We start from the raw sequence: 21,283 nt of genomic DNA on the forward strand, positions 1-21,283 counted from the left end.
CTGCTGACCAACGTGTTCCTGTGCGTGCTGACGTGCTTTCTGGTGTACGTTGGCTTTCTACATTTTCTGCGCGGCAAGGATGCGGGCGAAGCGTTCAAGAACGCGTTCCGAGATTTCGTCGGCCTGTTCTGGAGCAGTTCGTGATGTGGTCGTGTGATCAGTGATTGCGAACCATTATAGTGATAAGTGTGAACGCATAACAGGTTACGTAACCGATCGTGTAGTGCGTAAGAAAGTGCCCTCATCGGGCAGTAGTGGTGATTTCGATTTTGTGTTAAGTGTAGTAATCAAATGAAGAGCACCGAGAAGAGGAGAAGATTGCAATGGAACGTCAACTCAGTGAATAATCCAGTATGGGACTACTCTATTCTACCAAAGCTATCTTTAGAAAACCAAATGTCTCACTTTACACAACCTTTTAATGGACGTGACGGCAGCAGTGCAGTGTTTCTTATTTTTAAGCCAAATCAACGCAAACTCTCCTCTGCGCAAATTGCTAGCGACAAAGTGAATCAGTTACGGAGTTTCCACTGAGTGGGAAAAGTGACGAAAATACTGTACTGTGTCCAAGATTTTAGGTGTGACATTCCTAAACTCTGACCAGCGCGGTATTGAAAGATGAACGACGATGGCGTGTAGCAGCAAAGCAGAGGGAACCACAATCTAGTGAATTATACCCAAAAATGATGCTCAAATCAAGGTATATCTATGTATAATCTTGATATGCCGTGTGATTAGCTCTTATATGTACTTAAGTGTTTGAAGCAGAATGTCTAAATTATTGTACACACAGACAAATACGATAAGCCCGTGAATAAAATCCCCCTCGAACGAAACGAAACGGTAGATTGTGTGTTTTGTGTGATTCAAATTTACATAATGCGATAAGGGATAGTTAATTCGAAAGAAAGGTAGTGAGTGTGTCGCTTATGTTTACCTCTTTGCGTTGATTAATCATATACATTTGCTGGTAAATATTGGGATTGAATTTCGATGGTTTTCGTTTCCGAATTAAGCTATTGAAGCTTGAAGTACATGCTCGTCAGTAGTGCAACGGCTCGCAACGTTACTACACAGCATTTCTTCCAAAATCCAAAAATGTCTGAATTCTTGCCGGGTTGTTACTGCCAGTGTCTGGATCCGTTGTATTGCGGGTTAGTTGGAGCAGCTTAGTTCGATGGAAGTGAAGTGAAATATTAATCTGACTTTGGTGCGCACCTCTTTTTCAGATGCTCATACCGTACGCAAATTTTTATTAACAGGGTTCTTAGTTTCATATTTTTCCTGCTGGTGGTGTACTACTTCTATCTGTTGGTGGGTGGATACGGTCCTGGTGACGCGTTCGTGAAGGTTTTCGATGGAATTGGTGACTTTTTCAGATACATTTTCCGCGGAACGAAAAAACTGTGGCCGTTTTAAGCGTTTGCTGCGAGGTGGTGCATTGCATAAAGAAGCAATATCAAGCTGAGGAAGATAAATCGCAACATAAAGGAGCTATGGGGCAAGGGCTTATAGTGAATCGATTTTTGCACACACAGCAAATGTAAAATAAATCACATTTAGATTACATTATGTAGTTGTTGTAGTGACATTTTTTACGGTTTCATTCATTTAGCAATCGCTAACATATTTTTCGTATTTCAAACAGCTTAACTATAAGGTGCAGTAAGTATCCGGTTCGAAGGACCAAACGCTTGAATGGCTTTAGATTTTAAATAGTGCTGATGTCGGATCAGAATATATTTATATATATTGTTTTAATTTGTCTTCAATTTCTTTCTTTAAGGAGGAATTTTACAATCATTTTGAAATTGCAGTTAAACATTGAAGTCTTCATATGGGCTGACTTTATTCCATTATTAGTTCAGGTTGTTATTCCTTGCTTCGATGGAAAGCGTTCGGATGTTAATAGCCCTTCGCTTTGTGGAAAACGATTCATTAATATTATCCATTTTTTATGTTAACAATCATAGGAAACTTTTATAGTTTTTTTCATATGTTTCAAATAAGTTATAAATAATAATTATAAATAATAATTATAAATAATAATAAATAATTTGCATGTGTGTGATAAATACTGAACAAATATAAACAAAACACTGAAATATAGTTGAGAAAAAGAATGGGGAATAGAAGCATTGAAAATGAAGCAAAATAAAATTTGCTTGCTTAACACTAATTGAAGGCAAATTGGCAGCTAAGAATCATCATAAGATTAACTAAACAAGACATTACGAAGCATAAATCATTTAAAAAAAGAAATAAAGACTGGTAAATTTAATTTAATTTAATTTAATTTATTTTAATAGAAAGAGAAAGAATTATAATTTTTGAATATTAAGCAATTAAAGTAGAAATTAGAGTTAGGAATTGAACGATACTTACTTCAATCTATAAAAAAATACGAATAGAAACATAAACCAATATCTTTGGTTTTATACATCAATTCCATTATTCCCAGCAGTTAAAGCGTCACACAAATTTCAATCCCACTGCACTGCAAATTCTTCAATAGACCTCCATCATTAATCGAGCTGTTCTCGTTTGCCCAATAGCACACAGCAAGAGGGAACACAGACAGAAGTAAAACGAAGGAAGGTCCTAATTTGATCCATGCACCCAAGAATTGGTCCCTTCTTTAATTCATCTCCTTACCATTGGTAGGAGGTTCACCAAACCGGAAGCTAAATTGCACACATTCCTGCACGGTTCCGAGAGCCGGCGGGTCAATTTGTAATTTCACCGAGCTTTTCCAAGCAATTAGAGCAATCGTTTCCATTCTATTTCGAGCAATGGTTGGGTTTGTGTGTGTGTGTATGTAGGCTTGGTCTTGGTGTTGCGTGATCCTCTCCTCCCTTGCCGCTACCTGTTTTCACATATCGTCGTTCGTAATCGTCAAGTTTTGAGCAGGTCTCAGGGTAGGTTCCACCTTCGGGGTGTGTGATTATTTTTTTTTTGTACACCTTGGGGGAAAATCCCTCTAGTTGTAGTTGAACTCTATTCGCTCAGCTCTTGGGATGACTCGTACGATTAATTTTAAACACATTCCATCGTGTCCGCTGGCGTGGCTGGTCGGTCTTATCTAATTTCACCTGTTCTCCTTTGTACGTTTTTTTCTCTCTCTTTCGTTCTGCTCTCAGCAAGAGCAGGGAAATAAACGGAAAAGCGTTTTTTGTTCGCCCCCAGTCTCGGTACGCCCTCTACCATTAGCAAATTACATGTCTTCTATGTCCCAGCTGTCCTCAGCATCGTCATCACACACGGTGAGTATGAGCCGGGCTGGGACCGTCATACGTCCTCTGCTGCAGCGGAATACTCATTCGTGACCGTGCTCATTTGTGAGTCTGGGGTTCTTTCTATTTGTTAGCCAACGATTCCAGCATGGTGTTTAACGTTTCTGCACGAGACGGCGTGGGGGAATGTAGTGATAGAGAGAAAGAGAAAAAGAAAGAAAGAAAAACTGTACCGAGATAATCGTTAGAATGGTCTCCAGTGGGAGCTGACGAGGGAGCTGGCTTACATTACATTTAAAAATACCGGCTTCATTTAAAGGGTAGTGGAAGCAAATGAGCGCCTTTGCTAGACACCTTTTTTGCCGCAACTCCGTTTTACATCTCGGTTTTGTGTTGTAGTGTTTTATTTATATATTTTCTCTCTCTGTAAAACTAGGTTTTATCTACCATTTATATCGTGTTGCACAGTGAGTTGATCCGTTGAATGAGAGGTTATCATATGACAATGATACGCTTATAATGGTAGTAGTTAGAGTATGTTGGTCTGTGTGTAAAATAACTCTTTTAAAGTGTTAAGGAAATCTACATTCTGCGAAAAGCTCTAAAGGTGACAAATGGACACATGTATGGGATTCTAGAGTCAACTCATTATTTTTTTTTGTTAGAGCTTGTCACACTCTAACTTTTTAAATGATTGAAATGTTTTTAAGTAAGGTTTCAGCTGTTGTATTGTATATTTGAGTATCTTTTGAAACCAGAAATTAAGCATTTTGTTTTGTTTTGTTGTAGTTTGAATATTTATATCATTTTCATTTATTTGCTCAATTTCTTTTTTTGTGTGTTTTTTTTTCATTTTTTTCTAATGTTGTTTGAAGCCCTATTGTGTTGTTTGATCATTATCTTAATATTATTATATTATTATTCTTTTTTGACTTCATTTGTTTATCTTATGTTTTATATATTTTTTCCGCTTGTTTATTTTTTTTTTGTTTTGATTTTTTATATCGCATGTTGTGAGTGGATAACTTTCACTCATTATTATGTCGTAAATTTCGCATCTGCTTTATATAGATATATTTTTTTGTGGTTTATGTCGGTTATAGTTTCATTTTGATGTTTATGGTAGGATGTTTCTTTTCTTTTCTTTTCTTTTCTTTTCTTTTCTTTTCTTTTCTTTTCTTTTCTTTTCTTTTCTTTTCTTTTCTTTTCTTTTCTTTTCTTTTCTTTTCTTTTCTTTTCTTTTCTTTTCTTTTCTTTTCTTTTCTTTTCTTTTCTTTTCTTTTCTTTTCTTTTCTTTTCTTTTCTTTTCTTTTCTTTTCTTTTCTTTTCTTTTCTTTTCTTTTCTTTTCTTTTCTTTTCTTTTCTTTTCTTTTCTTTTCTTTTCTTTTCTTTTCTTTTCTTTTCTTTTCTTTTCTTTTCTTTTCTTTTCTTTTCTTTTCTTTTCTTTTCTTTTCTTTTCTTTTCTTTTCTTTTCTTTTCTTTTCTTTTCTTTTCTTTTCTTTTCTTTTCTTTTAGTTAGAGGTATGAAGTGTTTATGAGACTTTTCGTCTTTGTTGAGTTTTTTTTTAAATTTCTATTTACATATCAATCCTTCATGTTTCTTATTGTATTACCAACTCTAACTGAATTAAAACTTTTTTGTAAAATTCCAGAAAAGCTACCCATTACGGGCGAGCTTGTGTGAGGAATGAGATGAATGTTTCCAACTCTGCCTACATTCCTTGTCGTAAGCTGGCATGTGTGTTTTTCATACGACACATACATTCCATTTGCTTTTCTGGCACACCATTCCCAACCATACCATATAGGTGCCAGTTTACGTACGTAACGTGAAGGCATTTGCTGCTGCTGCTGCTTCATTTCGCACTCATTCCCAGCAGGACGGAACATAATGATGCTAACGTTAGTAAATTAAATTTTGCTAAAATTTTCTTCCACCATCTAGCATCACGGGGACTCGTTCTACATAGTTCTAAGTTCTTCTAAGGAATGAGCACACAGACGGAAAAAAATCGCAAAAATCAGTACACTTTAGTTCGGTCCCGTTTTGTACCAGTAATTGTAAAACTGTGTAAGACTGCCAGGGAGCTTTTTCGTTCGTCTCAAAAAAAATTTAGTGTTTCGCCTCATTTTCTCCTCAAAGCAAACGGTGGTATACATTTTTCCGAAGTTTAATTTCGGATGGAGCAGCAGCAGAAACTTTGGTGATTTTGTAAAGTATAATTTAAAGTGGCATTGGGAAGAGAAGAAAGTAGTCGTGGAGGAAGCGATAGTTAGTAGCAAATACATGAGGATACGTTTCAGGTGGCACTAATTGAAGTTTAATTTACAGCTGTAAAAATACTTTCCCTTCATTTTCTGTGAGCTAGATGAAGGCGAATGGTTGTTTGAAAAGGAGCAGCATTGGCGTTTGCATTTGAATGCTTGCCTTTAAATAAAACAGTTACATATCACTTTAACCATTGTGTAGTTTTCTATGAAAATTAGCCTTCCCTTATCTTGCCTTTCATTCGATTTCCTATTCTCCCTATCCTAATATGCTTCATAATTAAAACACAACACAAACACAAATTTAATTGCCATAGTCAAACACCCACCCGTCTCCTGTGGCCACATTGTCCGCATCGATTACAAAAAAGGTCAGCAGGTGTTCACTACCACGGGGGCACAACACAACAGCGCCAAAAGCAGCAAAAAAAAAAAAATATTAGAAGACAAATTTATGTTTTAATCACGCCCCCTGGTTTTTGCCACCTGAAGCGCCATTCCCCAATCGCATCATTACCGCTGATGATGATCACGAATGAGACAGCGTGAAATTGGAGGTAAATATTTGCAAACGTGTCACGAAACCTGTCGAACTCATCTTCACTGTGTCGGTGTGTTAAAAATTCGAAATTTGAAGGCAAACAAACGAAGGACGAAACAGGATGAAAAAAACAACAACTTCATCATCCTTAATGTCTGCAGTGCGGGGCCGGCTGATTTCCGTTGATTAGCGTTACGCGTTTGTGTGTTTGTATACGATTTTTTTTTGCTACCGTTGGTTTGCTCCGAAGCAGTGTGAAAAACCGAAATCGACCAAGCGAAATGTCAGAGAAATGATATTACTTTATTTTCCACTGAAGAATGTAAGAAGCAGGTGGAGAGGAGAGAGTGAGAGAGAGGGTGAGCAGGACTGTTACAGAAGGCTGTTCGAACCGGCTAAACGCCTAGCGGGGTGGGCAGGACGCGGAGGCTAAAGAGCATGACGGCTCATAAATAAACATAGAAATCAGTCAATGCCAATGTGGACCGGGGTGTGGATTATGGCGTAAAGGACCTGGTCTCGGGCCTGTCCTTTGTGTTTCAGCTTCTTTTTTTCTTCTTCTTTTTGTTCGAGTTTTTGATGGGTGAAAATTAAACTTTTCCACCGTGCCGTGTGGATTTCCCGCAGTTTTTTTTTCCCCGCTGGTTTCCTGCCTTCTGTGACCGTTTCGTTTACTTTGTTTGCTGATTTGTTGATTTTTCTTTTCCGCGACCTTCTATTTCGATTTTCAGAGGGGCTGCCTCGTGTGTGTGTGTGTGTGTGTGTGTGTTTTTGCTGATTTGTTTTTTTACTTTTACCAGTACTTCTGATGGGAAAAGAAGGGTAAATATTAGGTATCAAGTTTGCATGTTTGATTTGATTAATAACTTTTTTGTTTCTCTACATCGGGTATTGGGTGTGTCGGGTTGCAAGTGTTTCAAACGGAGGGAAGGCCGTACATGCGTACAAATTATCCATTAATAGGGAGCGAAATAAAAAAAAAAAACAAAAAACAACCACGGAATCAGTGGAGAGGAATGAGATGCAATATGTTAACTTTCTGGCATGATTCACCCATCAAACAGGTTGTGTGTATGTTGATGGTGGTATCGGTTTGCCCTTCTATTATACGTTCGTTAAAGGGAAATTACGGGAGAGAGAGGTGTGATTTTTGCAGCAAGCAAAGCCCCCAAAACAGTTCCCTGGTCCGGAAATGCTCAAATCTTAAACGTGACTAATGCCTAATGATGGTGTGAAGCATTAAAAATAATTCACTTCAATCGCCAGCACTGCCCGCACAGGCCGGACCAAAATTAGCTTTCCCATCGTGCTGACAGGAGGCGCAACTGATGCGTTTGCAACAGACGTGAAGCTACAGACATGACGAATATGACCATGATGATTCACGCGCGCCAGGAGTCGTAGGGCCGTGAGCGATCGAAGGGTGTGAATTGCAAATACCAAGAACCGGTAGCTGATCATATGGGGGTGACGACGTGTTGAGTGTTGGGATCGAACTGCAAGCACTATTTAAATTAAATAAACACATAACCGCAGGCAAAGAATAATACATGTTGCTCTCAAAATTTGTTTTACGATTGTCTGTGAGAAATATTTCTATATATTGTGACTGTGTTGAGCAATTGAGGGTATTGTAGATAATAGAAATCATATATTGTATAGTTAATTATCCATGCACGGGTCAACGTTACCAACACATGAATGATGAGTTTTTTTAAAACGTTTTACCGTCAATTGAAGTCTAGTTTGCTGCTACTAGCTAGACAAAAACATTGATTTTCAATAAACTAAAAATAACATTTAGTCAGCAGACAAAATGTGACACCTCATTAAACCTCTAGCAGTGATGACCCAAAAAGTGATTCAATTTCGTTCAGAAGCGTGTACGATGAAAGAAAGGAACGACGAAAACGGATTCTGTGTGGCAGTTTGAGGACTTCAGATCAACTCGTCCAGCATCTACTACATCTTGGCACTATTAGACAACAATCAGGAGCATCGAAAGAAAGCCTGTTTCTGTATGGCCGATGACCTTGAATGACAAGAAGTCTCTCCAAAGAAAGCTGAAGAAGAGGCCCGAGGGAAAAGCTTCGCTATATCGCTGCGCTCACTTGGTCGGAAGGTCAATGTAACCAGGCAAACAGTGAAAAAGCAAATGGGAAACATGATGCCATACATGCATGCCAGGAAGCGGAAATCGCATCTACTGGATTCGGAGCTGCAGTTAATCACGTCATAACTCAATGCGATCTTTGAGGAGATGAAACGGCTAAATAACGATGTGATCCTAGTTAGCGTTTGCCGGTCCGTCGACCAACTGCGACCCACTCAGTATTTCTGGTTCTGGTGGAAAAAATGAGGTGGAATTAATGCAAATCGAAGATAGAACTTAAAACATGGCGCCTATGCGCATCTCTTCATCCACCATAGCGAAAATGCCGGATAACTGGTGGAAGGCCGCTTGCAAGGTTGTAGATTTTGTATTGCAGGTAATCTTTTAAAATCACCTTTCAAAGAAAGGCTAATGCAAGTAAGTATCTGTTTTTTTATCCTACAGTGATCCGAAAAAAGTTGTAGGAAGTGTTAAAATCTGGCGGGAAATGTTAATCTCTTTATCACAAACATGCTTGAATCGTAAAGATTGAGGAATCATTGGACATGTTTAATCAAAATTATAGTATTCACATTTTTCTTCAATATCATTGAATTATTTTCATCCTACTAGAATGCCTTACTTTTATTTTATTTTAAGTATAATCACCGTCGTTTATCAAACGAAATTTGAATCTTTTTAATAAAACGGATTCTTAAACCATCTTGTAGTTTTTGAGAAACTTGTTGTTACGTTACTAGGTTTCGTATATCCAACTTCACATGTGTAACACATCCTAACACTCGAGAGGTAACGCTCTCTTCTCCAATGAGCGTTACCTAATGTATGGATAATCCCTTGCTTTTGAAAACACTCTATGATGTAGGCCAATAATAATGATGAATGATGTTATTTAACTTTTGTATTGTTGTTGATATAAAAACAACTGATGCTTGTACTGAAGCAGTAGATCAAAACCAATATGAAATGTTAATATGACATTTTTATTATTCAAAAATTTAAAGGACATGTAAAAAGTTTACCCCACAAAGGACTTGCCCGTCATAGCGTATTCAATTCGGTTCCTTCGAACCGTGGTTTCAAATGTTGAGTGTGTTGAGCCGATCAACGATCCCACCGGAGAGAGTGATACTGTCCCCAGCCCGGCAACTTGTACGGCGCTACACCGAGCACTCGCATATTCGCCTGCCAACCCCTTCACGTCGTTACAGACTGACGTCAGCACGTGTCCCAAAAGGATGCGAGCCAAAGGATGTGGCTGTACCGTTGCTTCCTCGAATTGATCTCTGGGGACGCATAAAAACATGATACACATGAAGCAGCTCGCATGGATTGCACGGTCGGGGTGGCAGTAGGTATAAAAGTGACATTTGGTCGCTGATTTTGGATTTCTCCACCAGTTAGTCGCTTGCGCTTGCGAAGGTGGTCTGCCGGGTTTTGTAACAACGGTCACGAGCGAAATCGTACAGCAAACGGGGAAAAAGGTCTTGCCCTCTCGCCAAATGTCACGAAACCAAACTAACAAGCGCGCGTGTAATTGAATTTGAAGGTGGTGTACTGGCAGCTTTGCGTGAACCTTGCGAACAGCAGTGGTGGATCCGAAATGAACGCAACACAAACTGCACTTCCCAACGTTTGAACGTATTGATTTGAATTTCTGCCCATACATGCGCCGTCTTTCTACTGTGGGGTGTTGAAGCAAGTGGATGAGCAAGTGTGCACTCGGGAGCGTCACTGGTGCGACAATGTGTTTGTGTGAGCGGTCCCGCTGATGCATTTGTGCATTTGGCCAGTGCCAGTCGCTAGGGAAGACAATTGCAGTTGCATTCGGTGAAGAATTGCACACGGGTGCAATTTCGTTGCGTTGTGCTGTGTGTTGATCGTGTTTTTTGTGTGCCGTTCGTTCGTTTCTTGCGTTGTTGTAATCATCTCAGGTGGTTTAGGTGGAAAGTTTTTCGCTAAGGAATCTCTCTTCAGTGCAAATTGCGGCAGAACGTTCAACAAAATCTGAAAACAAACCCCGAATGGCAAACGAGCGATGCCCGCCCGCAAAGTGTCGTCTGCTGGCGGTCGTCTTGATAACGCTCACGCTGCTAGTAACGCTCGTGATGGCGCTGTCAGCGAGCGGTGGTACCGTGCTGCAGCACGACATCCCCACCCCACCGGACGCCAGTGATCCATCATCATCCGGCATCTGTATGGTGGCCTTCGATCACGGTCTTGCCATCGGGTCGCTGCGCCAAACGTACGGTGGGAGCAGCTACTGCGCCTACGAAGGCATACCGTACGTGCAGCCACCAGTCGGCAAACTTCGATTTGAGGTTAGTGCCGCGAAACCGCCTGCCAATGTTTGTGTGTTTGATTTAAGGGCTTGGCGATGATCGTTTTGCGTTTCTTGTTGTGTGTGCAGGATCCGCAGCCGTACCAGTTGGAGGGGGCCCGGCTGTTTCAGAACGTCTCGAAGGCATGCCCGCAGGCGTACGAAGCACCGGCCCAGATGGAGAAGCTCGAGACGAGTGAGGATTGTTTGTACTTGAACGTTTACGGGGGCCGTTTGCCGGGGGCGGCCAAGCCGGATGATGCGCTGTGGCCGGTGATGCTCTGGATTCACGGTGGATCGTTTGTGGTCGGATCGGCACAGACCGACATCTTCGGGCCTGAGTTTCTTGTGGAGAAGGTGAGTTGGGGGGGGGGGGGGGGGGGGGGGGGAAAGAATTGAGAAATGGATGTAATTGGTTGTATATTCGAACAAAATTACTAGACTAAATAATTAGACGCAGAGTGTTGATTTACCGCGGGTTAGTTTAATAGATGTAGACATTTGAGCAGGAGTTAGTAGAATAGGTGTCTTGGGAGCTTGGGATTTAAGCGTTTCGTTTGCATGATGTGGTTGCAATAATCAAGAGTTAAATGGTAAATACGAATGATATATTTTCAGAGATTGTGGAATTATTTTCACAGCCAATTTCATTGTCATTGAACATAATTAAGCGGTGAAACGAACTGGATTTTGACTGTTGCAATTGTTTCTTTGTTGCAATCTGTTTAAAAAACCTGAATTCGTTTTCGAGGCCATGTTATTTTAGAATGGTTTGAAAAAGGGGGTTTAGTAAATGTTTCGATAGGTTAATTTATTTCGTTTATTCTTATGAAAGGATACTTAATTAGCATGAAAAATCATTTATTATAGATCAGACTCGGTGTATTATAATCTAGTCGTACGAACTTTATCGTGGCTCACTAGTCTCAAATTGTCTTTCATCCATCAAACTAATTGATTGTAACCTTTATGCTTTAGAATATAGGCTTACCTCATAGGTATGTAACGCAATGAGATATATATGATGACGGGCAATGAGTAAGAATTGTGCCTGAAGATACATTAGATCCCGTAGATAGTATTGAATTATGCCAATCCTATATTCACAGTTCATGTGTTGCGTAAGTAGATTATGATTTTAGTTTCAATAGTTTGAATGTTATTTGTACTCTAAACAAGAGCTTGAGCATGACAAAGAATAAAAAAGTGGGCTAAAAATTCATTCAAAATTCACTAAAAAAGAAGAGAAAGAAAGAAAAGAAATATTCACTGACACTGACTTATACTCAGAAAACTGATCAGACAAGGAATCTGATATGATACCACAAAGAAAAATCTCTGTATCAGCAATGATTCGAAGCACTGTAAATCCATCGAATATTCGAAGCGTTGAAGCCCATTTTGGCCGTTGTCTTTCGAATATTCGAGGCGTTGAAGCTGTTGTCTTAGAAGGTCTTTGAATTTGAATTTGAAGGATTAAACTGTTCAATCGTTCGTTCGTTATCTATGGATAATTAGTAAGCAACTGATAACCATTATTCTTACAGGGAGGCCGACGTCGGTTGTTGCACCATAGAATAAGAATATGAAATTGTCCTAAATCTGTGGCACATGATTTCACACATTCTTAAAATGTCTAAAATGATTCGCAGTTATTGAATTGATTTTGATTACCGTACATCAAATTCAAGGACAATCCTATGAAGAAGAATATGATTTGGTATGGAAATCCTCTTAACAGCCACGTATTTCGATTAGGGAAAAAGGATCTATGTTATTTAAATGTGATGTAAATTTTTATTTTCATTTTGTTTGATTGAAGCCTATTTTTCGAATGGAAAAGGACATTTTAATTACCATACCTAGGCCTTTTTTCTGCTAATTTGTTATCTTAACTAGTATAATTTGAGGTTGTACAAACTAGATATAACAAACATAATGTAAAGTGTCACTCTAACTGTCCAACGTTTGATGTTTTCTTTGTACTAAAGGTAACATATGTTTTCTAATATTCGTTATAACTTTATAGAATTTAGTGTAATTTGTTAATTGATATTATATTTTGATTTCTAATACTCTTTCAAATCTGCACCATGTTATGGTTTTACAGAAATTTATCGATTTGTAGAATTTTGCCTAAGAAATTTCTACAAAAGTATTGTTTTATTTTATCCGTTAAAACGAAGTTCCACACTTTTCTTGGAAACCCCCATGACCATCCCTCAGAGCGAGATTAGCGGTAAAACTTTCAACCCCCAAAATTTAATTCCCAACCTACGACCGGCAAACCCATAAAGCTGACAATCCGATTTGTGAGGCAGGCGACGCACGCCACAAGAGCCGCCACGTCATCCACTGGTAGGCTCGTTTGGGGGGCGCGTGCTCACCGCCACACGCACGGATAATCAGCGATGGGGTTTGCAAAGAGAGAGGATTATGACTAATCGCAACAACCCCAATCGCTCTTCCTGCAGGGCATCATCGTGGTAACGTTCAACTATCGGCTGGCCGCGCTCGGCTTCCTCTCGCTTCCGGACCTCGGCATTAACGCGAATCTCGGCCTGCTCGATCAGCTCGAGGCGCTCCGGTGGACGGCTCGCAATGCCATCCAGTTCGGCGGCGATCCGACCCGGATTACGCTGTGCGGCTGGAGCGCCGGGGCGGCCTCGGTGACGTACCATCTCTACTCGCCCGCCGCCAAGGGCCTGTTCCACAATGCGATCATCATGAGCGGCAGCATGACGCAATCCTGGGCGTACGATTTCGACCCGGACCGGTGCGGGCGCGAGTACCTGCGCCTGCTGGACGCCACCAACCGCGAGCAGCTGCAGTCCCGCCCGCTCGCCCGGCTGATGGCGATCGAGCGCGCGTTTCACATCAATTTCTTCTCCCTGTTCTACTACTGCTTCCTGCCGACCGACGACAGCTATCGGCCGGAGCCGGAGCTGCGGATCGTTGGGCCGGATCCGTTCGCGCGGGTCCGGTCCGGGCCGCCGGAAAGCGACGTGCCGCTGCTGGTCGGTTACACGACGCTCGAGCACGGGAACTTGTTTCTGGAGCGCGATTTTTCCCACACCACGCCCAACTTCCCGAACGATAACGCGACCGTGCAGGCGCTGCTGGAGGACTACCTGGACAGGCGGGCGGCCCACGGCAACAGGTCGGTGCCGAGGCGTCGCTTCTATCAGGAGCTCGCGTCGGTGGCGGACATTATCTACGGCATACAGTACTTCGTGCGGCAGGCGGCAGCCCACAAGCGAGCGCCCCTCTACCGCTATCAGTTCGCGTACGATGGGGCCTTTGGGTACGCGAAGCATTGGTACTACCGGAACGAGATAGTGCGGCCGGATTTGCCCGGTCCGATGCACGGCGACGAGCTGGGCTATCTATTCACGCCTTTCGTGTACCGGAGGCACCGGGGGAAGGACATCGATGCAGGCGCGTACCGAACGGAGCGTCGTGTGCAGCGCCGGATGCTACGCCTGTGGTCCAACTTTATCAAATATGGGTAAGTGTGCGATGGTGCCTGAGGTCTGCTGGGGGTTGGTTGGTGCTTTCAAACGGCAACATTCATCAATCATTTCGATTTGGCACAGTGGGACATTTGTGGTGGAATTTCGGATAGAAAATGCTTTTCTAATGGTGATGTTTAGTATGCTCAAACACCTACTACAAAAAGGGTTTTTTTAAAGATACTGATTTCTTCTTATTCTTCTTGGCGTAACGTCCTACGCGGACATGTCGGTCTGTACAGACTTTCGAGACTTATTCAGCACCACGCCGGGCAAGTCTTTACTACGAAGGAATGGTCAATTGTGGACTTGAAGCCACGACGGGTTTTGTTATTAAGTCGTTCGACGACTGTACCACGGAACAGCCTTATATGTTTTTACTAATGTGTTTAGTTTACTTAATTTTTTTCAAGTTATTTGTGCTATGACCATCAAAGTACGCCTTCGGGGTTGCAAGCAGCGTTACCAAACGCCTAGATTTATGCAATATGTCGTTCGAACGGGTAGTTTACATGGAATGTTTTCATTGCAGTAAGTTTTGATCAATGCACTTTTTGCAAGAATTAATTTAACGTATACGAACTGGAAATGCATGACTTAAAAAGCGACTTCAGAATGTGCATAAATTATAACATACATCATCTATAAGAACATTGAAATTAAATCTAGAAACTTACTTGCGTCCAGGCGCCTAAAGGCATGCAATCTATGTATGCATGTGATCTTAACTGATGACCATTTACTTATTAAAAAAATTAATTTCCTCATAATTATATCATTGCTTCCTACCATAGTCGCTAGATGTTGTAAATAAGGGCATAGTATTTTGAAACATATTTTGTACTAGCGTGTATTCTTTCAATCATGTAACATTTGATGATATACAATGTTAGCATAAATTTAGGCTTCTAATATCAAATTAATATACCAGCTAATACTGACTCAATAGTCTTCAAGAATCTGTCAAAAAGTTGTGAGAAATGCTATTCTATACATCTAGACGGGTAAACAAGCGTATGATCATCAATAATTTATAATTTATTTTATCTCTTGTTCCCATGCTTTTCACCATGATATGTTTATATCTTAATCGATTACATTTTTAATGAAGTTTCACTGTTACTGCTCGTGACACGAACTGTCTCATTTTTGTCCACCCATCGGTCCTTTATCACGAACGTGAGACGTGGTATATCGCTTTCGATATACCTTCAAACCATGACGACGACACGTCAAAGAGTGCGCACAGCGCACAAACAAACCAAACAACCAGACAAACTTTCGCAAGTAATTGAACACAGCAGCATCGGAGTGGCGGTCCCGTGTGCGGTCCGTGACAGATATTTAATTGAATCATGGGATCCCGTGCGCCCGTCGTACGAGCGCTGTCGTTCGTGATGTTTGGCGGGGTTAATTTCATGCTGGGAAGGCCTCCGCCGGGATGGCCCGTTGATGGCCGGCTGGATGCTGAATTATATTTGCTTTATTCATACTCGCGCTTTATTTGCGCATTTCCAATGCAAATACTGTCACCCCCGCCTCGCGGGAACGTTTTCGAGGGGTTGACAGGCGATGTATCGAATCCATCCATCAGCCTGGTTTGAAATTGGAGAACCACACAGGTCGGTTTGCCCATGCCCCCAATGGGCACGGTACTCGCTAGTGTAATCAATCATCAGACCGGTAAGCCATCGAGCCGAGTGGCTGAGTGTACTTTTGTTGATGTACTACCTGGGGCTGCGACGGTTAAGAATGTTGTGGCACGGTTTTAATCAAGCGGTAAAAGGAGCTTACTTTTCTTTGTGTTTGGCAGATGGGCTGGCAAAGAGCCGTAAACCAACCGCATCTTATGTCTGGCGGCAGGTCTCATAAAGGATTCAAAAGTCATTAAATTTTTGAAGGCAAGTTTGATTAGATGGTTGCAGTGCGGTGGTGTGATAAGAAAATGTGTCGTGAATATTTAATAATTTGATAACATTTTATTCCATTTGAGGACGTGTTAGAGCGCTCGAGAATAGAGTATGGTGATGTAATTTCGAACAATTTGATGTGATGTCAAGTAATGATAAACATTTGGTTAAGCTTGCTGTTTTTTTCTTAGTGATCTCTTAAAACAGTACATTTGATGAGTTCATTGCATAAATGTAGGGGCTTCATCATGCGTCATGCTATAAACTTATACAGTTTAGCCTGAAAGTAGGCAAAATCAAAGATAAATTTAATTTTAACAATCAGATTTAAAGTTGATCGTTTTTAAGTCGTAATTGTTTCTTCACCGAGTGACTCATAATGTCCATCTGTCCGTTGTTCTATGGAAATCATTAAAATCATGCAGGAAACACTCTACATCGAACGCTGGTGGTTTGATTTTTTGCAAACCAATTTCCGTCAGCACGGGTACGAGATTCTCTTCCGCTTTATTTCGATACTCCATACCGGCTGCGCTTGATTTCGTTGATTTAAACTAACCCTAACGGCGTAGACTAAAATGCAAAATGGACGGCATACGGCGAATGCTCACGCGGTGCCGAAAATCAGTTTTGTCTGATGCGTCAATTTAAATGCGACTTCTTGTAGCTCTACCCCTCCTGCTCTCTCGATCTCTAGCTCTTGCCTCCTTCTTCTGCACAAACCGCGGGGTGAAACTGTTTAGATAACTCATTTTGCATTTATTTAGAGGCAAAAACCAGCGGGATAAAATAAACGAAGTTGACGAAAGCAAACAAAACGACAAACGCTAATGCGATTTGTGCCGCGAATCAATCGCTGATGGAGTTCTGCTCCTGCCTCCGATACGGTTCCGAGGGTTTATGAAGCTGAAATGTTGAGCTCTTATTGAACAAAGGGGAGGAAGGGGAAATCCCTGGTTGCCGTTCGTTTCGCTTGACAGATGAGTGGTATCGGGCAAATGGCTCCGGAAGGGGTTTTTCGTTATTTTGATGCATTCAGCAATGGACAGGGTGAATAAGAAACATTGCAGGTTAACCGGGGTCTCCATTTGTTAGTGCTTCAGAATCATTTTAATGAGAATATTTTTAACATTATTAGATGAATGATTTTGTTTGCCCTGTTTTTTTTTTGTATCAGGTAGCGTTTAATAAGTTCCTACTGAAGGTTTGCAACATTTGAGAATGATAGTATGAGTAGACATACATTTTAAGAGAAACATAGAGAGTGAGAGAGAAAGATGTATTTGTTTGACATATTGAGCTTATCATAAAAATGTATTGGGAACTTTTTACGAAACTATTAAATTATGTACGGAACTGTATTAAAGTAAATGAACAAATCCGAACCAAGAACGATATTTCAGCGAACGGTATCGTGGATGTAATTGAAACAGAACCTAGGGTCTGGATTGTTTCTATTTGTGGCCAAACGCGAAAAAAAAAATCCTGAAGAGAATGCAAGTGGAATGGAAAATTCCTTTTCTTACCATTCTGCTACTGTATGACACATAGGTCTTTAGTAGGACAATTGAGTACGTTATGCATCCGTGTGGAAGTAGGCTCGTACCTTTGTATATTTAATAAATCTGTTTAGGCTCCGGTCTGGAAATGATCCACCGAAAAAAGAACAATATCCTTCGTTTTAGGATGCCCTTAGCCCTCTCTGTCTCACTCTTACTCTCCCTCTTTTTCGCTCGTTTTCTTATCATGAACCATTGTTATGTTCTTCATCAGCCGTGTAGAGGCAATTCAGAACGATTACCGTCATTATTAGCTTTTATGCCGTTTCAAACCGTTGGGTGTGGTTTCGATTCCTTAGGGTTGGATAGCAAACTAGTCATCTCACGGTTCTATCCAAACTCCAAACCGATAGTCAATTCGCAACGGTGACGACAAGCAGATAGTCAATTTTTCAGCATTCAATTTAGTCGGCACTAAAATAGAGCAAAAAAAAAATCCACCCAAAGGAAATCACTGTAAATTGGCCAATTTATCTGTTCCACTTGTTCGGTCGGACTTTTTTGTCTTTTTCCTTAACCATTTCTTCAAACATAACCCCTTTCTTAGGGCGTATTGTTTGCAGCAAAAAAAAAAAAAAAAAAAAAAAACGGGGAAACGAAAAGCCAACGTCGACAATTGATAAATTTCATGAATATTCAAATCGTTTCCGAATGCACCCATTCAACCCGGTTTCATGTACGTGTGTATGGGTCTCTCTCTCTGAGTGCGATTTTTTGAATTGGTTGTGGCGTTTTTGTGGAACCAAACTTTTCAGTCATGTGTTTTTTTTTGGCTGGTTGGCTGGAGCGTATTGCAAAAGCGAACCGGATGAAAGACGCTTTCGTGCTGCGGAAAAAGCTTGTAAGCGCGCTTGTGGAAAGGACTGCTCTACACTCGATTACGAACCATTACACAAATTTGTCATTCTTTTCCGAGGGAAATCTTACGCTCAATCTTTGTGCGTTTTTTTTTCTTGGTAGCAGCTTCGATTTGTGGTATTTTTTTTTCTTATTTCGTGGCAGTACAGTGTGAGGTGTAATATTGTGTTGTTTTTAGGGGGAAATGAAATTAGAAATAATAATTATAAATCAATTTAATTATTATTTCTAATTTCATTTCCCCCTAAAAACAACACAATATTACACCTCACACTGTACTGTCAACAACCCGTTTTGATTGTATCCAAAAGTCTTGGAATCACTATGTATGTTTGTAAGTTTTGCAGAAATTATAACCTTTTTAAATTAAAGATCAAATAAACAATTTTTTTGCTGTTTGTATCAAATAATGTTGAATAGTTTAAATTATTAAAGGCTTTTATCAAACTGAAGTCAATGTTGTATAATTCGTGTATAATAACAGTTAAAAACATTTAAAATAATTTTGTAAATTCTAGGTAAACTGTTTCATAATTAATACAGTTTTGCTGTTTATCATAAATAATTATATCAGTATTAATCTCAAACCATGAACTGTAATGGGTCAGTATGTAATTTGTATCTCAAATTCCCCGTCATTTTGTACCTCAAATTGCATAAATACATGTACATACCTATTCTGATAACGTATGTAATCTGCTGAAGATTCTCATGTCTTATGAATTCATCTCATGTCTTATAAAATCAACAAAACAAACCAAACATCTTTTCTTATATTCCATGTAAACTTTTTGTATCCCTACTTATAACCTCTGCACTGTGCACTGCTATCGCAATAGATTTTCAAAATCCGATCCACTAGCTCAGCTTCCGGCGCTGGGTGGCAGAGTTTTGGTCGATGGAGTTGCGATGTTATTCGCGATTGTTAGCGCGAGGCAAAAGCCCGGAAGTGCGGAGTGAAAAATATACCTTCTTTTGTCCGGATCCCTCACATCGTCACGAGATCGACTTTCGGTGTCGTATGTTGTCCGGAACATGGTATGGGAAAGGAAACGTGTTCTTTCGTTTTCCTCGTGGTGTTTTTTTTTTCCTTTACTTTGCTCGGCAGAGGGTAAACCGTTCCTATTCCACTGTCACCAAGAAGTGATTTCTTATCTAATATGATACCCTTTTTTTACATTCTCTTTCTTGCTCTCTCTCTTTCTCCCTCGCTCCCGGTTGGTAGCAATCCGACACCGGTAACGTCGAGGCAAGGCAATGGCACGGCAGGACGACGGATCGTCCGCTGGTATCCTTACAACGATCCGATACCGGAACGAGCCAACCACTATCTTCGGATCGATCGGCGGATTCAGCTGCTACCGGAAGCGGATGGTGAAAACCCGTTCCATCGGCTTTGGGAGCGCGTGTTCCGGTGTCTGTACGAGTTCGATTGTGAATTCTTAAGTGCCGACAGCCCACCCGAGGACGTTCGGCGGTGAGTTTGACGGTGTGCGTTAAAATGAAGGGAGAAAAGTGTGTTAAAAATCTGTGCGTTTTGCTCCGGTGTCTATGAAAGGGGTATGGAAAGAATAATACACCCACAATCCCTCCATCCCATCAACATTTCTGCTTGTGTGATAAAGAATAAGTCGGATCGATGCTTGGTCCGCTCGATTGTTCCGAAGAAAGAAAAGAAAGGTAAGCATCCTACACACATCCACACGCACCGGGTGGAAAGAGAAGCTTTCTTTGCTGTCCGGAATTAGGATAATGCGTGCTTTGTGTTCCTGTATGCTCCCTGCTTTAATCTGCTCACCGATGACAACCCATCCTACCGTATCATGTTCAGGTGAATAAAATCGACAGCAGAAAAGCCGATCAATGACAGCGAAATGGTTGCCAGGTTGACTTTGTGGCGAAGATGATGATGATGATGATGATGTAGTCGAAGATGGATCCCGGAACATATTCCACAATTTCGATGCGTGCAGGTGTGTGTGTGTGTCATCTTTTTTTATTGTTGGGAGTTGCTTTTCGACATTGTTAAGAAGATTTATCGGCGAATGAATGTACAATAAAAGGGCAGGAAAAGACGTGTCTGCACCGTTGGAAGTTTTGTTTATTTTTTATGTTCGGTTTTTTTTATCAGTTCCATCAATCCATGAATGCAATAAAAGCAATGAAAATGTAAGACATGAATTGCTGGGAATTGCGGTACCGTTGAGCTGTGATTGTTATGGGGATTTGCTCTTGTTTACTTGCGCCTTTTAAAACGAGATAAACGAATAAGGAAGGAGTATGCAATAAATTTTTGGTAGATCCTTGAGTGGATATGTCGGCCTACATAAGGCTTTCGGGACTTATTATTCAGTATCACACAGATAGTGAGTTCTGACTACGGAAGGACAGTCCATCTGAGGCTTGAACCCATGACGGGAATTTTGTTAGAACGTTCGAATTGACGACTTTAACACGGGACCGCCGTTACAGAGAATGGTTTGTCGTGAAATAATTAATTGCTGATAGCTTTGAGATTGGGTTAATACGCAATACGATAGACCTCGATATATTTCGAAGAACTGACTATCCTGCTAAGGGTTAGTAAAAGAGAACTTAATCAGATATGCTAAATTTACATACTTTCTTCATTTTGGTTAACTAATGTAATGGAATACCTAGTAAGTACTAAATATAGTACATCGGATATAGCATCATTATGATATGTAGTTTGCAATCAAGCACTATCTCTCTCTATCTTGATAATGCTTGATCTTAAATTACAGAATTATTTGGTCCATGTAGTTAGTGGTAATAGACCTGGTATGAGAAAAGTAATTTTAACCCAAGTGTAGAATTACATTACTTTCGTAAAAGTTGGCTCAGTTCTAATGAAATCCTTCACTAAATGGAATAAAACGCCTAAAGATATGCAATATTCGTTTCAAATACAAATTACCACTTGCTTTGTGGGTAAGATTTTTTTTACA

At 40.5% G+C, this 21,283-nt stretch overlaps 1 protein-coding gene across 1 annotated transcript; it reads left to right on the forward strand.

Moving 5' to 3' along the window:
- Positions 1-9,113: 9,113 nt before the first annotated feature.
- LOC120959444 (esterase B1-like) lies at positions 9,114-20,810 on the forward strand. The gene is made up of 4 exons (XM_040382830.2): positions 9,114-10,476; positions 10,566-10,832; positions 12,950-13,983; positions 19,540-20,810. The coding sequence occupies exons 1-4, from the start codon at positions 10,180-10,182 to the stop codon at positions 19,793-19,795; spliced, it is 1,854 nt and encodes a 617-aa protein (XP_040238764.2). The 5' UTR covers positions 9,114-10,179; the 3' UTR covers positions 19,796-20,810.
- The last annotated feature ends 473 nt before the right edge of the window (positions 20,811-21,283 follow it).

The sequence above is a fragment of the Anopheles coluzzii genome, chromosome 3, assembly GCF_943734685.1.
Source record: "Anopheles coluzzii chromosome 3, AcolN3, whole genome shotgun sequence".
NCBI lineage: Eukaryota > Metazoa > Arthropoda > Insecta > Diptera > Culicidae > Anopheles > Anopheles coluzzii.